The 15,060-nt window shown below is 34.9% G+C and overlaps 2 protein-coding genes across 4 annotated transcripts; one reads left to right on the plus strand and one right to left on the minus strand.

The window, feature by feature from the left end:
• The first annotated feature begins 524 nt into the window (after positions 1-524).
• Positions 525-12,692, plus strand: LOC18042821 (exocyst complex component SEC5A). 3 transcript variants are annotated; one of them, XM_006434386.2, is made up of 21 exons: positions 527-979; positions 1,222-1,376; positions 1,763-1,854; positions 2,516-2,710; positions 2,870-2,997; positions 3,096-3,254; positions 3,724-3,828; positions 4,524-4,598; positions 5,005-5,142; positions 5,269-5,457; positions 5,969-6,112; positions 8,404-8,530; positions 8,661-8,871; positions 9,238-9,353; positions 9,449-9,683; positions 10,525-10,618; positions 10,764-10,841; positions 10,939-10,995; positions 11,100-11,249; positions 11,628-11,843; positions 12,202-12,691. In XM_006434386.2, the coding sequence occupies exons 1-21, from the start codon at positions 638-640 to the stop codon at positions 12,448-12,450; spliced, it is 3,255 nt and encodes a 1,084-aa protein (XP_006434449.1). In that variant the 5' UTR covers positions 527-637; the 3' UTR covers positions 12,451-12,691. The 3 variants fall into 3 exon arrangements, with proteins under 3 accessions (XP_024039052.1, XP_024039053.1, XP_006434449.1); XM_024183284.1 differs by lacking the exon at positions 4,524-4,598 and having other exon boundaries at positions 525-979; positions 12,202-12,692; XM_024183285.1 differs by lacking the exon at positions 3,724-3,828 and having other exon boundaries at positions 525-979; positions 12,202-12,692.
• A 541-nt stretch (positions 12,693-13,233) lies between these two features.
• Positions 13,234-15,060, minus strand: LOC18042822 (sm-like protein LSM3B). The gene is made up of 3 exons (XM_006434390.2): positions 14,825-15,060; positions 13,956-14,051; positions 13,234-13,546 (listed from the first exon to the last, which is right to left on the minus strand). The coding sequence occupies exons 1-3, from the start codon at positions 14,939-14,941 to the stop codon at positions 13,466-13,468; spliced, it is 294 nt and encodes a 97-aa protein (XP_006434453.1). The 5' UTR covers positions 14,942-15,060; the 3' UTR covers positions 13,234-13,465.

Consider the following 15,060-nt stretch of genomic DNA (forward strand, 5'->3'; position numbering starts at 1 on the left):
TACCTGGGCCTAGTAGTGTCGTTGATTGGTAGATAATTTTCTTTTCTTTTACTTGAAACTCGCACGGAATTTATTTGAATTTCCAGTAATTGGGAAAAGAAACCGGCAAAGCTTTGAAGTCAAACCGCAGACTCGGAAAGAACATCTCCTACAAGTTTTTCTAAAATTCATTGGCCAAATTAGATAAAATTCAAAAATAGAATTTTGAATTGACTGATATTTTAAATAGAATTTTGAAATCTTACTAAAAAGAGGGGATGATGACATTAAAAAATATAATAATATTATTGGATATTTTAATTTTTTTTCACTCATAGTATCTATTTTCTTTATTTCATATTATCATTACCGTAAAATGAATATTATCATATATTTCATTTTCGTTTATTTTTGAAAAAGAAAATCTATCTCCTGTCATTATTAACAAACTTTCAAACAGGTTGATTATAACCCACGTGTCTATCTCAACCCAGTACCACGCTGAAACGGCCACACCCAATTACTCCCTCTCTTCTTCCTCTTCTTGATAACAACACGTACAGGGCAAACAAAATCACAATTACATAATAAACAAACAATTAATCATAAAAACGAAAAAAGTCATCAGATCGAAACCAAAAATCGATTGAAATTCAAAATGTCCAGCGACAGCGACGAGGACGAGCTACTTCAGATGGCGTTGAAGGAGCAAGCGCAGCGCCGCGTCGTCTACGACACTCCGCAGCCGAGGAAACCGGTGACAAATTACGTTCAGCAACCGAAATCGGCGGCGACGCAGAAGGGTGGGAGATCGCAGGGGAAGAAGTACGAGGAGGAGGAAGAGTCCGAGGTGGAGATGCTGAGCATTTCCAGTGGAGACGAAGAGGTCAGTAGAGATCGAGGTTTAGCCGCTAAAAATAGAGCTAGAGGAAGAAAAGATGACGACGGCACATGGGATGGCGACGAGCCTAATTGCTGGAAGCGCGTTGATGAAGCCGAGGTCTTGCTTCATTTGTTTTTTAGTTAATTTATTCATTTCTTTCTCTTAGTCCTTAGTTATTCGTTTTTTCGTTTTTGAATATAAACCTGAAAAACGAGTCTAAGTATAAAAACAATAAAATTATTTTCAAATTGTGAACCAAATGCCGCCTTTAATATATTGATAGAGCTCTTAGGATGCTACTTTCACTTGATGAAGAAGGACATTTGATTTATTTTGATGACATTGTTATTTGTCTACAGCTTGCTCGCCGCGTTCGTGAGATGCGTGAGACGAGAACAGCTCCTGTGGCTCAAAAGTATGAGAAGAAGCCTTCAATGGCAGCCGGTATTAAGGGTTTTAGCACTTTGCAGTCCTTCCCCCGTGGCATGGAATGTATTGATCCTCTAGGATTGGGGTAAATGTTGTGGTCTTTTCTTGTAACTCATTTGGGCAAATAACTATCTTAATGTATATTATTCTGTTGCTTTGATAACTCTTAATCGACACTTGATAGAATTTTGAGTTCAAATCATTTGGTTGTTGAAACTGACGGTTGCCTTCCCATTTATGGCGACATTACCTGTTCCTTTTTGTACTGTTAGTAATAGTTTTTTTTTTTTTTTTTTGATTACGTACTGTTAGTAATAGTTGAACTCCTATATAAAGAAAAAAATGAAGTATTACATACTTAGTAACTTTAGTAGAACAAGTTACTACAGAATATTAGAGTGTTAGCCTATGCCCTAGAATATTTACACTTAATATCATTTCTGCTGACATTTGTTTATCTTGTCTTGACAGGATAATAGACAACAAGACATTAAGATTGATCACTGACTCATCGGGAAGCACTCCAAAATCTGATAGAGATAATGTAGACAACAGCCTTCGTGGTATTTCATTTTCATCTAGTTTTCAACATGTTTGGCAATTTTGCTGCTGGCTATTGAGTTTTACTTTCATTGTTAAAACTTATTTAACATCTTTTTTAATGTGGTTTTCTCATAACATTATCATTTTTTTGAAAATATGATTTTGTAAAAGGGATGATAGGAGCTTATACTTCTGCTTCCCAAAATTAACAATAACGTAATATTTTTTGTTTGTATCTTTTTAATTGTTCCTGCTAGTTTGAAATGTTTATTGATAAGTATCATGCATGCGTAATGAAAGGTTTAAATTAGTCTTCCATTATTAATTTTCCAATTACTAGGAGGATAGAATCTTGTAAATCTTTACTCTTTTCATTCTTGATGTCGCTGCATTGCTGATTTCTCTTGAATGGTAAGCTTTTGCTTTTGGAGAGCCATTTATATATTTTTTTCTCCTTAGAGTGGAGATATTTTTGTGTAATCTTTTGTCCTACACTGGAGCCTGTAAGTTATAACTTTGCCTATTTTATTATGTTATTTTTTGGATTCCTCAGTTATCATCTTTGTGAATATTTTTCAAACTTCATCCTGGCCGCATGGGTCGGTGATGTCTGTTGATTGTCTGCTTTGTATTAATTGTATGGACTGTGGATGATTCTATTTTATATGCAAATTTTTGCAGAGAAGTTGATGTATTTCTCTGACAGCTTTAATGCAAAGTTGTTTCTATCACGAGTTCACCAAAATACCAGCTCAGCGGACTTAGAGGCTGGTGCTCTTGCTTTAAAAACTGATCTTAAAGGACGGACTCAGCAGAGAAAACAATTGGTTAAAGACAATTTTGATTGCTTTGTCTCTTGCAAAACTACAATTGATGGTATGTAAACATCTCTAATCTATCTTGGGGCTACTCTTATTTTCGGGAATGGACTCTTTTGCTCTTGGTTTTTGATGTTTAAAATATATAAGAGTGTTATTTAACGGGGATAATTGCAGTCTTATGGTATTTAGTTGGAGTATGTTAATGCTTTTGTAGATATTGAGTCAAAATTGAAACGAATTGAAGAAGATCCTGAAGGTTCAGGCACTGCTCACTTGTTCAAATTAATGCAAGGAGTTAGTTCACAGGCTAACCGTGCTTTTGAGCCTCTATTTGAGAGACAGGTAGGTGAGATCCTAATTTTACATTTGCCTGGAAATTCGCATGTCTAGACTCAAAGCAATGATGAGCTTCATTTATTTCTTGAATGACTGTATCTTAGGCTCAAGCGGAGAAGATAAGGTCTGTCCAAGGAATGCTTCAGAGGTTCAGAACATTATTTAACTTGCCCAGTACTATTCGTGGAAGCATAAGCAAGGGTGAATTTGACCTGGCTGTCAGAGAATACAAAAAAGCAAAGTCGATAGCACTGCCCTCTCATGTATGCTAGAAACCTAACTTTTTGTCATGGCTGTTGATGTAAATAATTTCCATTCTAATATTTAAGTGTTAAGTGATACATTTGCTGTATGTAAATGACAAGAATACATATTATGTAACATTTGTCAGCATATATGCTAATGTGTTTATTAGTGTAGTTTATGTATGTGAAAGGAATTGTGATGGTATCTCTAAAGGAGAGAGCTGGATTTCCACATATATTTTGATCAGTGGATGACCTACTAACTAGTTTTACTCTGTATTGTTTTGTTACTTTGCTGTTTGCATGCTCTAATAAATTTCAGATCATGTCTTTCCTGGTTTATGCTGATTAAGATCATTTTTGGTTGTGTCCTTGAGCTGTGTTATCTAATGCCATAATTTTAAACTTGTATTGCTTCAGCATGTATTACCATGACCATGCTTTTCTTTCATACTTGAACAAATATGTTTTATTCTGCATATTTCAGGTAAACATATTGAAACGTGTTCTTGAAGAGGTTGAAAAGGTCATGCAGGAGTTCAAAGCCATGCTGTACAAGTCTATGGAAGACCCCCATATAGACTTGACAAATGTGAGCTTATAGTAGTCCCCTGTTATTTTATGAACTGTCTGCAGTCACATTGAACATGATGCCAAACAAGTTACTGCTTTTCGCTACTGCAATTATGGGAAAAATGCGCTCAAATAGTTCTTACTGATTAAATTAAATAAATAGAAAACAGGAGGGAAATAAAGGATAGAAGAGAAGAGTAAATGAGTTAAGTTGACAGTTAGGTTAAAAAACTGCTCTACTCACTTAAAATACCCTATTTAGATAAATATTTAAGGAGTCTTTCTCTTATTTGACACTTATTAAGTTTTGGGCAACCAGAAGTTCATATTTATTTCTTTAAATTTATGTACTAGATCTACTGATCCTTCTTTGTTCGCAATGATTGTTGATGCACTTAGTGGCTGAATATTTAATCCTAAAGCTTTTAATATTCGGTAGAGTATTGAAGGAACTTTGAATCTGAATTAAACCCAAGTGACCAAACATGTATTTATTCTTCAGTTGCCTAGGTGTTTTTTAAATATCCCTTATCTGCAGCTACTAGGACCCCGTAGACTGGCGATGGATAAGTGAAGTGATGTGCAAGGACTAAGCTAGAGAATTTGAAATTTATGCTATGTACTTACTGAATATCTCTTGTCACTGGGATATCACTCATGTTTGTTGAGAATCAGTCTTAGTTATTTATTGTTAAGCAGCTATATTTCTTGTAGCTTGAGAATACTGTGAGGCTGTTATTAGAGCTGGAACCCGAGTCAGACCCTGTATGGCATTATTTAAATGTACAGGTAAGTATATCTGTAATTACGTAATTTTTTTTTTTTTTTTTGGGAGTAAGATTGTAATTCGCAAGCAGTTTATAATTGAAATGACTGTTTGAACCCCATGTGTAATTGCTTCTAGGCTGTGTTTATTGTACCCTTATTATGTGTCTTAGGACTTGAGGACCTCGGTCTTTGAGCTGGTGAAGTCAGTCCTCAGTTGATGTCCTGTATCTTTCTAAACACCAACGTTCACCACCAAGTCCATCAAAAGAACTGTTTGCACTTAACAAATAGCAGCTTGTAATCTTGAATTGACAAAAACAGAATTGCTCACACTTGAAAAAAAGCCAATTGATACTTTTTGGCCAAAACTATATCTGATATCAATCACATGACAGCTTTACTGAAATTCTCAAGTTATCTTTGACAGAACCACAGAATTCGAGGTTTGTTTGAGAAGTGCACCCTAGATCACGAAGCAAGGATGGAAACGTTGCATAATGAATTACATGAAAGGGCTATGTCTGATGCAAGGTGGCTGCAAATCCAACAAGATCTAAATCAATCTGTATGTGCAACTATAAAAAATGGTTATTGTGATATTGAAATCCTTTCTCTTTTTTATGGATAATGAGATAACCCATTGGTTGGTGGTTTCTGATTTTGTCTTACATATTCTTTTGATCATTGTCAGTCAGGTGCTGACTACTCTGTTACTTGTGGGAACATACAACCAATAGATTCATTGCCTGTAGAATTAAGCGGTGAAGAAGTTGATGCTTTTAGAGGAAGGTATATCCGGAGGTTAACAGCTGTACTCATCCATCACATACCAGCCTTCTGGAAAGTTGCACTTTCTGTTTTCAGTGGGAAATTTGCAAAGGTATTCTGAATGCTCTTTATTCCAGAACATTGGCTTATTAATGGGTAACAATTATATTAATTATATAAATTATCCTCCAAAAAAAATAGGCTCTATATTATATGTTAAAGGCTCTAGTTGTTGATAATGGTAGTAGTTTGATGTCAATTGTATGTTTTTTGACGAGGAGGCATCAAGGGAAATAATAAATGGAAGAACTAAAAGACTTAGTTAATTCATTGAGAGTGGCTAAAAAGAAAAGTAGAGGAAATTTATGCATTTTAAGTTAAATTTTAGGGACGTCGGAGGTTTAATTTTAATTTTAACAAACTTGTGTTTTCTTATTGTGGCATCTGTTTTCTGTTGTAATATTCTTCGATGTGTTTCTTCATTTGGAATATGTCCTTGCTTGGGATGGATTGTAAATGAGAATTAATATATGCTTTCTTCTTTTGGCATATTTTATGTCATATTTCCTTTTTTCCTTTTAAGATAATTTCTCACTCTCTTTTTTATTATGGATTTTTCTTAGTCTTCTCAAGTTTCTGCTGAGTCAAATCTTAATGCTTCTGGAAATAAGGCCGAAGAAAAAGTTGGAGAAGGGAAGTATTCGATTCATTCTCTTGATGAAGTCGCTGGAATGATACGCAATACAATATCTGTGTATGAAATCAAGGTGAACATGCACTTATGTTCTTTATGTCAAAACCATTACTATGTTTGGACTAGCAGTTATAGAAGAAACTTTGGTAGCCGTCTTTGGTGTGGGGACTGACTCATAGTACGGTTTACTAGGAGTAAGGTCTAGGATTAACTTAGGATTTGTGAGGATCAGATAATTTGGAAATGTTTCTTGTTTTTTGAGTCGTCTATTTCAGTGGTCTACAACTAAACACAGTTCACAACAGAAATTTTGTGTACTTGGAGTTTGGTACTTTTCTATTTCAAGATCTGTTTACATTGCCAAAAGTTATTAAGTTCGATCTGAGTGTGGATTCTTGTCTTTTTTGTCACTGATTGCAATCTGGTCTTGTGGACTTTGGTAGTATTTTATTTTATTTTTTTAGAACTTTGAAATCTGAATTAACTTGACAACACAGAGCAAGAAATGGAAGAAATCCTAATTAGATTCAAATTTATTAACTTTTAGGAATATTTCAATTAATTTGTATTCCAGTTTAATTTTGTTGCCAATTTAGAGTTTTACTGTTTAGGTATTACTTAATTGAGTTGTATCCTAATTTAGGTATGAGTATTATTAAAATTGGTTTTCTAGTCAAATTAGGATAAGTCATAGTTAGTATAAATAAGTGTTTTTTTTATGGCTTTTACAAGTAGGCCTTGGTTATTTGTTATTGATTATTTCTTGAAATAAACTCCAGATTTGAGTTCAATAATATTTTCAGTTTTCAAAGTTCTATGTGAGTTTTTTAGTTTAGTTAATTCTTGGTATTTTGCAAAATCGACGAGTTTTAACCCCTAGGTTCACGGTATTCCTCCGATCTATCCAGTATTCTCAAGAATCAATTGAATATTAGAATATTAAACTTGTGTTGCATCAAATTTGGTAACTCTATTTCGAAGTTTCTTTTAATCTTGAGCAATCAAACTCAAAATCCTTAACATTCTAACCAAAACATCTTCTTTGGAGATGAAATTTTTCATAATGATGTTGTGGTTTCATGACTCAATTTTTTTTCCTTTCTTTTTTCAGTCACTTTAAAATTAGAAATAATAAAGAAAAAGGGCAAAACAGCAATTAACTCAAAATAGAGTTACCGATGGGAGTAATCGGAAACTGGATGAGGTGGTTGGATCTGAAAGAGTTGCAGTTGTTGTGTTACCAAACTGATGCAGCGGAAGTTTAATGTTCTAATATTCCGTTGATTTTTTAGAATACTAGAATAAGGAACGATCTAAGTTCATCTTGATTTCAAAAGAATACCATGAACTTAGGGTTAAAACTTGTTATTCTGCAAAATACTAAAAATTAACTAAACTTAAAAACTCACGCGGAGTTTTGAAAATAAAAAATATTGTTGAACTTAAATCTAGAGTTTATTTGAAAAAAAATAATCAATAAAAAATTACCTAGGTCTGCTTGTAAAAGGTACAAAAGACACTTATTTATACTAACTATGATTTATCCTATTTTGATTAGGAAACTTAATTTAATAAGACTCCTACCTAAATTAAGAATACAACTTAAGCAACCAATGCCTAAACAATAAAACTCTAAATAGGCAACAAAATTAAACTAGAATACAAATTAATTGAAATATCCCTAAATATTATAAATTTCAATTTAATTTGGATTTCTTCAATTTCTTGCTCTGTGTCGCTTGAAGCTTTAATAGGTAAACTTTACATGATAAGGAATAAATAAAGGTTTACTTCATCTTTAGACATTTGTATTACATGTTAAGTCAAAAAGGCTTACTTAATCTTTAGATGAGAATATCTTATTTTGAGTGTTCAGTCGAAAAACAGGCAACCCAAAAACATCTGAAAGTCTTAACATTCATACTTGAGTTGAAAACACAGAAAGCCCTTAATCGGAAATATGTCAATTTTAACTTCTGATTATTGCATGGTCAGTACACTTCAGGATTGAATCCCACTGACACAATGGGTTGGGGAAGTTTCTGATTCATATTAGGTGTGGGTGAAAATAAAGGTGTAAATGCCTAGAAAACATATACATTAAATCGAACAAAGTTGGAAGAAAAGTATCTAAACATTTTATAATTTTACTTTTAACATGTTTTATTATGTAAGCATACCTTATTTGTATTGGAGGTGGCATTGACCATTTTTAAAATGGTCAAAGTGTTTCCAAGTGATGAGCAATTTTTAATCCCTTGGCTTCTTTTATGGGATAGCTGTCTGTGGGGCCAGTGCTTCTGTTTTACTTGTTCAGGTTGTTAATTTAGGATGTAGTTCTAAAGAGTTTATTATTGGTCACAGGTTCACAACACATTTAATGATCTTGAAGATTCAAATATTCTCCGATCATACATGAGGGATGCCATAGAGGAAATCTCTAAGGCATGCCAAGCTTTTGAAGCAAAAGAGTCAGCCCCTCCTGTTGCTGGTATAAGTTATTCTGAATCTCTGTATTTTGACTTCTCAAATTACTATGTTTGTTTTACTTCTTTCTCCTCACTCTAGGTACATATTTATAATAAACTTTTTTTTTTTAATGTTGCTTTTTTGTTCCTCAGTGATGGTTCTCAGGACACTTCAGGCAGAGATCACCAAGATCTACATAGGAAGGTTATGCTCTTGGATGCAGGGCTCAACTGATGGAATATCAAAAGATGAAACATGGATTCCAGTATCTATTCTTGAAAGGAATAAATCTCCCTACACTATCTCTTATTTGCCTCTAGCGTTTCGTTCAATCATGAAATCAGCGATGGATCAGATTAGTTTGTAAGTCTCTAAATCTAACTAGCAGAGATTTTCTATGAACCTAACTGCATGCTCTGCATAATACGTGTATGACATAAGTGCTAGGTTGTGAGTGCAAGCGTCAGTGTGTCAGTGTTTTCATGTGCTGTTAACCAATCTTTTTTACTGATGTTAGCAGGTATAAGGGACCTTTATTATTATTATTATTATTTTCGGGGTGGGGGATGGTAGTTTATTTGTTACCATGGCATCAGTTTCAACACTGGAAAACCCTTGACCTATTCAAAGATGGTTTTAAATTTTCAAAGAACATCATTAGATACAAAAATACTTCTGGATGGTAATGTTTCTTTCTTTCTATAAGCATTTTGCACTATGTTTTTGCAGGATGATTCACTCTTTAAGGAGTGAGGCTACAAAATCAGAAGATATGTATGCACAGCTTCTAGAAATTCAAGAATCTGTTAGACTCTCATTTTTGAACCGTTTCCTGGATTTTGCTGGTACTGTAAAGTAGCAACTCTTTATGTTATGTTTGGAAGTACTTTCAAGATGTGCCAATTAACTTTTATGCTTTTGGCTTGTTACCATTAATCAGGTCATTTAGAGCATATTGCAAGTGAGCTTGCCCAAAACAAATCAAACAAAGAAAGTCAACATTTACAAAATGGATATTCTTCTGATCCATGCACAGAATCATTGTCTGATATCCCTGGAAGTGTTGTTGATCCACACCAAAGACTGTTGATTGTAATAAGCAATATTGGGTATTGCAAAGATGAGCTTTCTTCTGAGCTATATAACAAGTATAAAGATATCTGGCTTCAATCTAGGTATTTTCTCAATTTTTGCTCCTTGTCCTTAATATGTTGGAAATACCATTACTGTATAAGGGTATGTACTGTGCATGGTTCTTGTGGCAGTCAATGTTTTGGACATATACATCCAAAATACCATTTGGTATATTGGATAAATGGACGTCCTGATTTGAAATCCCAAATCTTTGTTGATTTTGCCATTTAATACATTGTCACAGAATAAATGCTATTTTGATGTAGGAAAAACAAGTGTTAAGACTTCAAGGGCGAGACCACTAGCCAGCTGTGTTTTCCTAAAATGTGATTTTAGGCTCTATTTGGGTTCTTGTCCTCTGAATTAGGAGCAGTGCCATTTTCTTCATTATCCATAGTTGGGATGTGCTGCGACTTGATCTAGGGTTGATTTAGTTGTTTTTACTCTTGGACATGTCCTGATCTCTTGATTTTGTGCTATCTGGACCTACATATGTTGAGCACACTAGGCTGCTTGTTCTCTTTTTTTATAAATATTTTATTCTAGTTTTTTTTTTTCCTTTTCCATTACTTGTTAGAAAGGATAATGAGTTTTGCCCCTTTCAAAATGCATGTCTTGGGTAGTTATTTCTGTAATCAGATTAGATGGTTGCGCTGTCTGATTTTTTGTAGCTTATGTGATTGAGTTTAAGTGTTTAATTATTTCCAATCTCCAAGCCTATTCCCTTATCTATGTGTTAGTTATTTAATATATAAAAGATACTAAAGTCTTGATATTGCCATAGTTACTGACTGGTTTTTACTTCATAATTTATGACTGTAAAGTGTGTATCTATCGTAAAGTCCATTGTCATTACCATGCTTCCATTGTTCTCCATTGTAGGGAAAAAGATCAGGAGGGCACTGATATACAAGATCTAGTGATGTCTTTTTCTGGACTTGAAGAGAAGGTCCTTGAGCAGTACACATTTGCAAAGGTATAAATGCACTTGATACTTGATGGCAAACAATAAGGGAGCCTGCCTTCTTTTCTTGCTCAAAGACAAGCTGCAAATATTTTTCAACTCTTTATTTTTGTCATTTTGGGTCATTACGTGAGCAACTTTACATCTCCCTCCTCAGGCAAACTTGATAAGAACAGCAGCCACTACATTTTTGTTGGATTCTGGTGTTCAATGGGGAGCAGCACCGGCAGTCAAAGTGAGGAACTAGTGATAACTCGCATGGTTATTTCTTTCTGAAACTACTTTGACAGATGCTTTTTACTCAAGCAGCCATGAAATTCTGGTATTTGTAGGGTGTGCGTGATGTAGCTGTGGAATTATTGCACACACTGGTAGCCGTACATGCAGAGGTACTACATCTTGGATCTTGTGGGGTGTATGTATAAAGCTTTCTTAATTCTTGTAATGTAAAAGCTTTGTTAGCTTTAGTTGAGCTATGTATTTCTCATTGCAGGTCTTTGCTGGTGCTAAGCCCCTCTTAGACAAGACACTTGGCATTCTTGTGGAAGGTCTGATTGACACATTTCTTAGCCTGTTTGATGAAAACCAATCCAATAATCTTAAGTCACTTGATGCAAATGGTTTCTGCCAGCTCATGCTCGAGGTAGTATACAATGTTCTTATTTCCTCTCTGAAGAGGTCTAGTATCCAACTGTTGATATTCTCGAAAGTCCTTCTACCAGTTGTTACTCATAGCTCTACAGTAATGGAAAGTTCAAAACAGATGGGGGTCAAGATGAATCGGGAGCAGTAATGCTGCTTGTGTTTTTTATTTTGCTTCATTTGTTCTGAACTCTGCTAGCATATTTATTCTTATGAGATTTCCTTGCTGATTGTGCACTTAGAAAAGAAAAGTTATAATTAAATGGAAAAATGTTGAATGAGGTTATTGCTTGTTTACTTATGCTGTGCAGGTTGCTTTGCCCTCTGATTGACTTGGTTGATTTTTTATTTTTTTCTGTTTTTGACTTCTCTTCTGCAGCTTGACTATTTCGAGACCATATTGAATCCATATTTCACACATGATGCTAGAGAGTCCTTGAAAAATTTGCAAGGGGTGCTATTGGAAAAGGCCACTGTAAGTGTTGCTGAGGCTGTAGAGAATCCGGGTCATCATCGCCGACCAACTCGTGGAAGTGAAGATGCACTTGCAGATGAAAGACAGCAAGGAATGACTGTATCACCTGATGATTTGATTGTAAGAATCTTCATCTTAATGTGTTGCCTTCCATCATGATTTGTCGGTTTTGTTTGTCATATGTGATATGAGAGTTATAGCATCATGTTTCACTTTCTGGAAAGCCTGTGATCTCAGAGTTTTGATATTGAATCATAAAAATATCACAACAGCACTGCGATTCCATTGCATATGTAGACGAGGCCAGAAATGATACCATTGCATATATTATTTTGTTTCATTTGAAAATTATATTACTCGTGCCGATTTAGCTTAATGTTGAACAGACGATAAAGCTTCTTTACTGCAACCATATCACTTTTGTGCTTCGAGTTCTATCTCTAAATGTGCTCTCTTAATATTGCTGGATATGTTGTAGGCTCTTGCACAGCAGTATAGCTCAGAGTTGCTTCAAGCAGAGCTTGAGAGGACTCGTATCAATACAGCATGCTTCGTGGAGTCACTTCCATTGGACTCGGTACCAGAATCAGCTAAAGTTGCTTATGGCTTCAGAGGTTCAATGGATCCTTCCGGAAGAAATTACCCTGCCATGGATTCTCCCAGCAGAAACTACAGAAATGCACAACCAACGGGATCTCCAAGTTTCGCACGGCATAGGCGTAGATAAATTAGTCAGCAACAACAGTTTTGTCTGTTCCATTTTCCCATGTGTATGCGCAATTGTTGTATTCTAGTTGTTCATACAATTAGTTGAACGAAATCAATTATTCTTTTCGTTTGTAAATCCTTGTGCAAAATATTTATTTTTCCCTTTGGCCTAGACAAGCCGTATTTTGCTATCAAATGCCCGTCCTGATTGTGGCTGTGTGCTCATATTATGAGTTCGGTATTTTGAAAACAATAGTGCTATACATCCTAAATTTTTTATTCCAAAAAATTATTTCAAATGATGTGTTATTAATTGAGTGGTTAATAATTCTTTATAAAATTTAAGTGAATTAATTAAATTATCTCATCAACTAATTGATAAATGATACATCATTTGAGATAATTTTTTAGGATAAAAAATTTGAGATGTGTAGCATTAGTGTTTTGAAAATGATTTTAATAAATCCTACGCTTGGTACATTCCTGCATTTCAATCATCTCATGACAATGCCTCTCATCTCTTGACAAGAACATTTCACATTCTGACCACAAAAACTAATGCTAAAAATAAAATAAAATTTAAAGAGAAACAGTTGCTTCAAGTTGAAGCCTTCAACTCCTCGAGCTATAATGCGTTAAATTCAGAAGTCAGATATTGCACCTTTGCATGGTTTCTGATCTGATCCAGATGGCAGTTTTGTTTAACGGCTATGGGACAATCTGTCAATCCATCTACCGTTCTACATCATGGAAAGTGTGCGTTTGGTGCGCGATGGGTACACAAATTGAACATACAGTCAAGTGAGGAAAGCTATGTTCATACAACAAAAGCTGATCCGTAAATTTCTAATTGACAAGATTCTAACATAATACAAATTCAAGGCCCGCCGTAACATGTGATATTTCATGATTGCCAACTTAGCATGTAATCAGTTTGAGATGTTAAACTAGGAAATGCAAAAACAGTGACAGAAAGAAAAGCATTAATGTAAAATTGGTGGTTTCTTCATCGAGTGTGCACCCTGTTCTTCAATTTAAGCTGTCCTCAGTGGAGGAGAAACTAGGATGACACCATCCCCTCTTACAAAGAGAAACGGAACAGTACGCCTTGTAGTCTGAAATAAAACGAATAAGTTCAGTAAGTTTACCACCCAGAAAGTAAACAAATGAAACTCTCCTCTCTTTTTCTAACCATATTTACACAATTTTTCGCTTTGGCAAACCAAGATATATTTCTCATGCCATATAAAACACAGAAAAACATCTATTTTACCTTCTCTTACAAATTTTTGAAGTACTTGGATTACAAAATTCAACATATGAAAAGGTTCAGCAAATAATATCTGTTTACCCAGACAATGCTGAAATGCTGAAAGCCCTGACCTTCATAAGCTTCCAGCAATCGCTGACGCAACAAGTATTAAAAAATACTGACACAATCTCTAGCTTAACATGATAGCTTCTCTGCAGCAGATACTACTATAACTTAAAATTCAATAACAGAATTTTAAGATTACAACATACCCGAACAATCTCTTCATAAGTTTCATCATCGATTTCCACTGTAGTAACAACTTCTTCGACGTCCCCAAGAATCATGTTTAAATGTTGATCATATGCCTGCAAAACCAGATCGCCACCAACAGAAATGATCAGAACTCTAGTAACCATTAAGAGATAAGTAACTAACGCGTAATTACTGAATTGCAGCGGCTACATTACTGAGTACATAATTTGCTCCAAAAATTCATGCTCAAGACAATTTCAAACAAGTTTCTTCTATTTATGTTCGTATTGACACCAACATATCTGCGAAGAAATAAACTCAAACAACTGTGCCCTCAGCAATAAAATCAGTCTTAGAAGAAATCGGTCCAAACTATAACTTCCATTAAACACAGTCTTTCATTACTCATCACTTCACGAACCCTAAACACAATTTCCAAGCAACATCCTGACAACACAAGTAACCTTTAATTTCCATAAGAAAATAAATAAGATAATAGATCACTTTTCATTCTTTTTCACAATGTCATTAAACTTATAAGGAGCCTAAGTTAGCACTAAAACCACATTAAACAATCTCTGTCCACGGTAACCTTTTACATCCTTGTGTGTTTGTTTGCCTCCATTAAAGCCAGCGACACTACATTTAGGTTTCGAAAAAGAAAAAATCGTAATAATTTTTATGCTAAAGCCTTTTTTTTTCTTCTTCAATAAGAACTAAACTAAAACCCTAAGTTGTTGAATACCCAATTCATAACACGAACCCTATAATCAAATAACCAGAAACCCACGTGCCAATGTTCAAGAATTCGTATAAGCATCCGTCGTACATATAAAATTGTCCCCAAAAGGGAGGAAAAAAAAGAAGGGAGAATTGAAATATATACATGGAGTTTGCCGCGGAGTTCACGGTCGGATCGGAGCTTAACGTAGATGCGCTCGTCGAGGCTGAGCCTTATGAGATCCAACGGCTCCTTCACTGCGCTTTCTTCTTCGCTTGCCATTCTTGCTCAGTCGCTCTCCCTCGCTCTCCCTCGCTCTCCCTCTCTCCCCGATCTTTGTTGCTTTTCCCAGTAGCTACTTGTATTCGTGTTGGCCACGATCCGGATTTTAGCTTGGTCAC

This window comes from Citrus clementina, unplaced genomic scaffold (assembly GCF_000493195.1).
Source record: "Citrus clementina cultivar Clemenules unplaced genomic scaffold, Citrus_clementina_v1.0 scaffold_5, whole genome shotgun sequence".
Taxonomy (NCBI): domain Eukaryota; kingdom Viridiplantae; phylum Streptophyta; class Magnoliopsida; order Sapindales; family Rutaceae; genus Citrus; species Citrus x clementina.